Genomic DNA, 8358 nt, shown 5'->3' on the forward strand with positions numbered 1-8358 from the left:
GCGTACTGAAACCACATCCATCTTTCAAGGTCATTGGCTGGGGCATCGTTTTCTGACCACAGATGATACACTGTCATTTCTTGCTTCATATCATAGTTTTTAATAATAATAATAATAATAATAATAAAACCCCATAAGATGTGAGAAGGGAGGATCCTGGTCAAATTATTATGTCTAGCCTTCGCGTAACACTGAGTGAATGGATGAAGGAAGTAATTAATGTAATTAACTCCTGGTAGATCAGAAAGTCTTAGATAGGGTTGCCAGATTTAGCAAATCAAAATGCAGGACGCCCAGTTATATTTGAATTTCAGATAAACAACGAATAACTTTTTTTTAGTACTAAGTATGTCCCATGGAATATTCACGACATGTTTATGCTAAAAAGTATTCGTTGTTTATCTGAAATTCAAACGTAACTGGGCGTCCTGTAGTTTATCTAGCACCCCTACTTGGAGTGCAGGGGTTTCCCGAAGCGCCTGGCTTCCTCCCAGCAGGTGCTCAGCATCTGTGTAATTGTCATAGCGAAACCCAAACCAGCCCTGCAGCTTCCACAGCTGCACCCGTAGCGGGGCGAGGCCACGCGACCGGGACAGACAGACACCCTGGTTGGAGACCGTCGCTCGAGACTGGCGAAAGGGTCCGCACCCGGGAGGCAGCCCCACCCTGTGGGCTCTCTGGACCCCTCGACAGGTTTCATCATCCCCCCAGCCCCAGACCGCCCGCCCTACCCTCCATCCCGTGACCGGTCGTCACGGGCCAGGAGAGGAACTCCCCGGCTCTTCGATCGCTGCCTGCCATTGGCAGGGCCTTCCATCCATCACGTTAGGCTCCGCCCATGACGCTGACGTTTCCCGGGCTTCGTCTCTTCCGCAGGCCGCGGCGTAGCTGGCGATTGGTGGAGAAGGCTGCAGCCGTCCCAGAGGAGGCGAGGACGGGGCGGGCTCAGGGAGTCGGGGCGAGCCCGAGCTCGTCAACCCCTCGTGCGGCGGTGGTCGCTCGCGTCCCGCCGGCCCGCCCCGTGTTGCCCTGCAGTGCTGCGGCCGCCGCGGAACCATGGCTGTGCTCGTCGTGCTCTTGTCCTTCTTGGTGGCGGGTGAGGCCCCGGGCCGCGGGACTCGGGGGCGGCCGCGGGTGGGCGGCTGTGGGGCGGATGCCGCAGTGCGGGCAGCTGGCGATGGCCTCGCCCCAGCCGCCTCCTTCTCCGCCTTCTCTCCGGGCCGGGCTGTGGCGGCGCGGCCTGGCGGGTTTGCTGGGGCCGGGCGGGGCTGGGCTGTGTGGGGGCACCTGAGCGGGCCTCCAACCTTCGCCTCTTCAAGAAAGGCGCGTCCGCCTGTCTTGCTCCAGCCTCTTCCGGCTCGGGAGGCGCTTCGGAGGACTGGGATGCATTTCTCAGTCAACTGTTGAACTGCAGCCCTCTGCGAAGAAGCGAAGGCAGACTTCTCAGCTGCCATCAGCTGCTGCTTTTCTTTGCGTTTTTCTGGTGTCTTCATTTCTAGCGGTTGTCATCAGTAATTGGTGAAATCTTCCCACTCCCCCCAGTGTTTCAGGATACGGAAGTTGGAGGTGGAGTAATTGTTTTTGTATGATTATTTCTCAAGGAGAATTTAAAGTTCCTCTCAGTAGTTTGCAGTAGTTCCCAATTTTAAGGATTTGGAAACTAAGATGTGAGTCACGTTCTTAGGGTCACATGTCAAAAAATGGTAGTTTTCTCCGTGGAACCTAGGTTCCCTAGCATTCAACAAGGGGAATGCAAGTCGGCTCATAATTGGCCTCTTACCGTGCATCATGTAATTCGGTTAATTTTACACCAATCCTTAGAAGAGGATATCGCCCTCGTTTTACAGAGTGGTCAAGCCTAGATAAATTACCCAAGCAGCACACAAGTAGTAAGCCGCAAAGCTGGAATTGAACCCAGATCAGCTGGTTCCAAAGTGGGGGCCTTTCCCATTATACATGTCGTGGCACAGGTGTGAGAATGTGGGAATGATGGGGGCAGGGACTGGGGGCACAGTGGTGAACAAGAGGCCGAGTTGAGAACAGTTTGGAGGAATGGGTCCCTGTTCCCCAGTGTGTCGATGCAAAACCTAGACGTTCAAAATCTGTAGGACGCCTGTGCCGCTGCTCTGTGAGGTGCTGAGGTGCCCCACTTTGGGCATGGTGGTTTAATTCTACATGAAGGTACAGACCTTTGATGTTTTTGAAATCTGCAGGTTTTCTCCATCCCTGGAGGTGCCCAGTGTTGTGTGTTGATGGTAGTTACACTTACTTTAATGACCCCCAAATTTTAAGGTTGTATTGTACCTTTCGTCTCTGGCTCTGTCAAGGTCGTTCTGATCTATCTACTCAGTTTCTTTGGGGGAATTTTTTATTTTAAGTTTTTAAATTCCGTTTTTGAAATTTAAAGATCTTCCCTTTGATGCAGTGATTTAACTGAACATCTCGCTGAAATTCCATGTTTTAACGTTATGATTGATATTATTTTGATTCAGTGAGGTTTAGAGGTTTTTGTTAGGTTTTGGTCTGAGGCAAAATAATTGCTTCTGCATATGGTTTGAACCTGTTTTCCTAACCATAATAGTCTAGTTCATACAGATCAAGAATCTGATCCTGTCAGCTTCTGCACTGCATGGTCTTGTCAGATGAGGTTAAATTACTATTTTCCACAATGACTAAATGTGATTTAATGGAAAACATCTTTAAGAGATCTGACTTCTCTATGTGAGAAAAAAATATATAAGTCCTTTAAAATGGTGTCACCAAACCAGAGACCAGGGGAGGGGATCTAGGGTTATGAATACCAGGTCATGAGGAGTATTTGAAAAAAATTCAGATGTTTAGCTTGGAGAGAAAAGGCCAAGGGTGAACACATGGAATTTGAAGGGATGTCATGTTGAAGAGGGATTCGGTTTGGTCACTGATGCCCCAGAGGTCAAAAGTAGGACCTGTTTATTTTTTCACTTGTTGATTCCATCCCCATTCATAGACTGACAGCATAGTATGGTGGGGAGTTCCCAAAGAGGGGAAGGATTCTTAACCTCTCTCTCTCAGACTGGGGAGGCTGGGGGAAATTTCCCTAGGCAGGGTGCCTCACAGGCAAATGTGTGAAAGGTTGGGGTGGGAAGAAAAGGCATTTTTGACAGAACAGTATGTGTAAAAGCACAGAGGTGTGAGAGCAAAAGAGCGAATTGTTTGGTGGAGCTGAAACGTATAGGGGTTAAGTTGGGGAGATCCCAAAAGGAAGGGTGGTGAAGTGCTTTGGGTGTTACATTTTGGATTTTGTTTCAAAGGCTCCGGGCATCGAGTGAAGGTGGTTGAGCTGCAGGGTGAACGTTCAGATCTGTAGTTTGAAAAGGTGCTGGGAAGGCTGGATCCGAGAGTGGCATGACGGGTCATAAGGCGGCCAGTTCTGTCAAAGCCTCGGGAGGGCCTGAAGTGGGGAGGGCCTGATGAGGACCCTGGGCATGGAGGGGAAAGGGTTGTGAGATAAGAACAAAAGATGGACAGAATTCATTGGTTGATTAGCTGTGGTGCTGAGGAAGGATTTAAAGATGACTAATTCGAGCAGCTGGGTGGAAGGTGGTGTCATCCTTTGATACAGAGAATGTAGGAGGCCTGTATGGAAAAATGGTGAATTCAGTTCTGAACCTGTTGAGTTTGAAGGACCCATGGGACTTAGAAGGAAATGCTCAGCTGACTGTGGGGTATGTAGGCCTAAGGCTCAGGGGAAATCTAGGCTGAATATAAAAATCTGGGAGCCATTAGTGTGTTTTTGGTGTTTGCAGTCTTAAGGAGTAGATGGCCTCAGCCAGGGGGAGACTCCATTGTAGAACAGTGTAGAATAGAAAGCAGTGAGGGTCAGAAATGGAGCTGCAGATCTCCAAAGTGGAGTGTGCCCAGTGATACTGGGATGCCAGAAGAATGTACTGGAAATTCCATTTGTCTCTTATTTTCTCTCTCTCTCTCCCTCTCTTTTTTTTTTTTTTTTTATAGTAATGGTCAGATAGTTTTGTAGAATGTCCCTCAATCTGGGCTTGTCTGCTATTTTCTCATGATTAAATTGGGAAGAATACTAAGGTGTGTCATCCTTTTAAAAAATTTCTATTTTGTGTGTTCTGTAATATATTATGAATATATATTTTATTACTACAAATGTATACTTTATAAGTAAATATATGTATATTGGGAATACTTTAAAACTTTATACTGAAAGGGTTGAAATCTCAAAAGTTTGGACGTCACTGCTTTAAAGGATGGAAAGGGGAAGAAACTGAGGAGAAAAGCAGCCAGAGGGATTGGAAGGAAAACCAGGGGCCCGGGCTTATGGAGGCCAAGGCAGGAGAGTTTCAAGGAAGGGGTTGTCAGTATCAGTTGCTTTGGGAAGTTACATAAATTGAGGGCTGAAAATTGTCTTTGGGGTTTGGTGAGTCATTTCAGTGGCATGGTGGGGTCAGAAGCTGTGGGTTAGGTAGCCAACAGGAGATGCAGAAGGTAGCAGAGCCAGTGATGGCTGACAGCTCTTCCAGGATTCTTCGTCTGAAGGGAAGCAGAAGTAGGTGGAGGCTGGTAGGACCAAAGAAAGGGTTTTGTGGCTTGGATTTTGGAATGGGAGCACCCTACGCGTATTTTTATGCTGAAGCGAAAGAGCCAGTTGAGAGGGGAAACGGCTAGTGCAACATGTGGCTTCATTCATTCACTCAACAAGTATCTATCGAGCACCGGTGTGCCAGGCACCGTTTTCAGCCCTGGGGATATTGTGTGAACAAGACAGACTGAAACCCCTGCCCTCGTGGAGCTCTTTTGTACAGGGCCAGCTTCGTATGCCCCAAACCATATAGCCACCTAACTCCTGATACATCCTCTGTTCCAGAATACAGACTTAATAAACCCTGAATGAATAATTCAGTAGGTGAATGAACGAAGGTCCCTTGAAGGCTGAACCACGGGTTATTTTCAACCGGAGGAGGGACATCCCTGCCAGCACCTGGAAGGAGAGGAGATAAGGATAGGGGCTTGTGCAGATAAACTTGCGATGGGGAGAGGAAGCAGGAAGCTGGAGGAATTCCTGTGCTTTCTCTTGAAGCTGGAGATGAGGTTATCTGGTGAGACTGAGTTGGGAGTGATAAAACTGGAAGTTGAGAGAAGTTGGGAAGCCAACTTCTTAAACTTTTTAAAGGATTAGAATGTTGGGACAATGGAGATGATTGCTGGCAAACGTAGTGTTGAGGTGGCATCCCCATTCACTGGTCATATTCAGGAAGAGGATGGGTGACTTTCTTTCAGGTATCCCGGAGATGCCTGCGTGAAGCAGCAGTTTCTCAGTACAGGAGTCTTTGGAAGGTTTTCTGAAGCTCCAGGCTCCTGAAGGACTGTTGTACAGGTGTGGAAGTGGATTCTAACTATAAAGTTGAGGCAAAGTAATTTAGTAGAGCTCTGCCGGGGTCGAGTGAGTAGGGCTGCATCTCAAACAAGGCAATCTCCAGATCCAGATATTGTTCTCTAAGTGTGTATGGTATTCAGAAAGGATGCCTTCCTTGCTGCCCCATTTTCCTTAGAGTTTGCAGTTAACTGCTACTACAGCGAACCAAGATGTCTGTCATTTACAAACTGCCGCTCCATCCTGCTAATTTTTGTCTGCCTTCGGGTGGAGCAGTTTGGAAATCCCCGCCCTAGTGGCTGTGCTGCATGAAACTCGCAACTCTTAATGTTGTATCAGCACCATCCTGAGGCCTTTTATTTACTGTCAATACTGCAACACCAAAACATTTACTGCTGCTTCCAACGTTATTCCCGTAGCCTGTAAGTGGTACTTTCCTTAGGTCAAGAGAGTAACAGTGACGCTTTACTGAACTCTAATTTTCCTGTACTAGGCATGACCAAGATTTGTTTTGGACTTGGAACTAATCTTTTCATAGGAACTCAAAAGTTTCCATTAGTTACTTGTCCTTGTGTAATCTAGACATCATTGGGTTAACTCGCGATGGGTGAAGAAGCAAGATGCCTCATCCTTAGCCTTGGAGGGCCTGTAACATAGTCCCTTTATTCTCATTCTCACCTCTTAATCCCAGGCCCCATATACCCCTAGACTAGTTGACTTTACTATTACAGAATACCTTTTCTCAGCCTCTTGATATGTGCATTGGAAATAACTATGCCCTGGACTTTGTTTCTAGAGTCTGAAGCATTTTACATTCTGACTGGTAACGCGGACCCCCCCCACTTGGCAGTACTCATTTCACTAGCTTTGCCTGTGGGACATAAGGGAAGCTAGCTATGATCTATCCTAAGATATACTAACCTGCTGAAGGTTTGGCACGATATACTAGGAATTTTATGGATTTGCATTTTCAAGAGAGGATCGATGGTAGAAATATTTGTTTCTTTATGGCTGTGTCGGGTCTTCGTGGCTGTGCGAGGGCTTTCTCTAGTTGCGGTGAGTGGGGTCTACTCTTCGGTGTGGTGTGTGGGCTTCTCGTTGCAGTGGCTTCTCTTGTTGCGGAGCACGGGCTCTAGGCACGCAGGCTACAGCAGTTGTGGCACGTGGGCTCTAGAGCACAGGCTCAGAGTCGCTCCGCGGCATGTGGGATCCTCCTGGACCAGGGCTCGAGCCCGTGTCCCCTGCATTGGCAGGTGGATTCCTAACCACTGAGCCATCAGGGAAGCCCTCGATGGTAGAAATAATTTAGAGATTTCAAGTTTCTTTTTCTTTCTTTCTGGTCTGGGCCAAGGTTTTGGTTTTGGTTCTTTAAAAGTGTGGAGAAATGCTGCTGATTTCTAATTCTTGCCAAATTGCCACATGCCCCTGTTAAGGGGCCATCTGTAGGAAGGCACCTAGATCATTAGGAGAATCTTGTTTCATAGTTGTAACTTTGTTACAGCAGAATGTATGGACTTAAATGCTTACAGTGATACTTTGAAAAAGAATTTGTTGATGTTTAGGTTTTAGCATTTTGTCCAATCAAAATTTAGTATGCTAAAGTCAATGGCGAATGGGAAAGTATGTATTATATTTAATAATTTTCAATGTGGGTACAAAAGATTTATGGTGGTGATCATTTATTAATCTGTTTTCCTTTCAGGTGTCTTAGCGAACGAGTTCAGTATATTAAGATCACCAGGGTCTGTTGTTTTCCGGGATGGAAATTGGCCCATACCAGGAGAGCGAATCCCAGACGTGGCTGCATTGTCCATGGGCTTCTCTGTGAAAGAAGTATGTGTATTTAAAAAAAATATTTGGAGCTGCTTCTGAAAGCATTTTTGTTGATTTCTGCTAATAGGCCAGGAAAGCAACGGGCAAACATAGGTCCAGATTACAAAAGTAAAAAGCTTACTTGTAGTCAGGGAGATTTTGGATAAGTGTTCGAAGCTCGATTATGAAAACAAATCATTATAAAACATTAACCATGTAATCGTTTATTCATAGTAGTGACGTTCTTTGTTACATAAGAGAATGCATCTGTCCTACTATTAATAGGATGTATAATTTTATTGTGTTTTTCCAGTACACATGATAGATTTGTGCCTTGGTTCAGGCTGCTATTACAAAGTACCACAGACTGGCTGCTTTATTTCTCACAGTTCCAGGGGCTGGAAGTCTGCGATCAGGGTGCCAGCCTGGTAGGGTTCTGGTGAAGGCCCTCTCTGGGCTGCACACTGCCAACTTCTTGTCGTACCCTCACATGGTGGAGAGAGCCCTCTGGGGTCCCCTCTATAAGGGCGCTAAGCTCATTCACGAGGATTCCATCCTCATAATGCAGTTACCTCCCTAAGGCCCCTCCTCCTAATACCGTCATACTGGAGGGATTAGGATTTTGCAATATGAATTTTGAGGAGACACATACATTCAGTCCATTGCAATTTTTTATGAATGATAAAATGTATATGCATCTTACCTGAATTTAGGAAAACAGTGTGGTCAGTAGCCATAACCTTTTGTAATAACTGGCTGCTTACATGATTGTTGCGTAGGGGGCCTAGGTCCAGTCAGTATGAGACATTTTGTAAAGCAAAGCTCAGGGCTGGAAGAAAGGAGATGGAGTTTGCTCTATCTTCCTATCTCCTTCCACTTTAAACTTCGGTGCTTTTGAGGTGGTCTCTAGATATCATCAATCACTCAAAGGAACATTCTCCCTAGGTCCTGAGTGCCCTTGAAACCAGAAGCAATGCATGGGAGCTGGCTCTCTGCTGGGCCTTTGGGGTGGAGCCCCTGCGTTCCTTGCGTGAACCTGATGGGTTATTTACATTTAAGGATGAAATCTGTACCTAGTTCTTTACAAACTTAATTTTGACTACAAACGGCTGTCAAAGTAACCTTTAGAAATAATTATTAATAAACTACTGTGAGTTACTTTCAGCAGG

The 8358-nt window shown here is 46.4% G+C and overlaps 1 protein-coding gene across 3 annotated transcripts in view; it reads left to right on the forward strand.

Moving 5' to 3' along the window:
- The first annotated feature begins 890 nt into the window (after positions 1–890).
- ATP6AP2 (ATPase H+ transporting accessory protein 2) overlaps positions 891–8358 on the forward strand; it is an 18954-nt gene continuing 11486 nt past the window's right edge. The window contains exons 1-2 of one of the 3 annotated variants that reach the window (XM_007451982.1): positions 891–1096; positions 7080–7210. In XM_007451982.1, the coding sequence (XP_007452044.1) occupies positions 1057–1096; positions 7080–7210 (171 nt within the window). In that variant the 5' untranslated portion in view covers positions 891–1056. The remainder of the gene's footprint in view (positions 1097–7079; positions 7211–8358) is intronic. The other 2 variants (XM_007451981.1, XM_007451983.1) reach the window with 2 other exon arrangements.

Source organism: Lipotes vexillifer, unplaced genomic scaffold (genome assembly GCF_000442215.2).
Source record: "Lipotes vexillifer unplaced genomic scaffold, Lipotes_vexillifer_v1.1 scaffold847, whole genome shotgun sequence".
In the NCBI taxonomy this organism is placed as follows: Eukaryota; Metazoa; Chordata; class Mammalia; order Artiodactyla; family Lipotidae; genus Lipotes; species Lipotes vexillifer.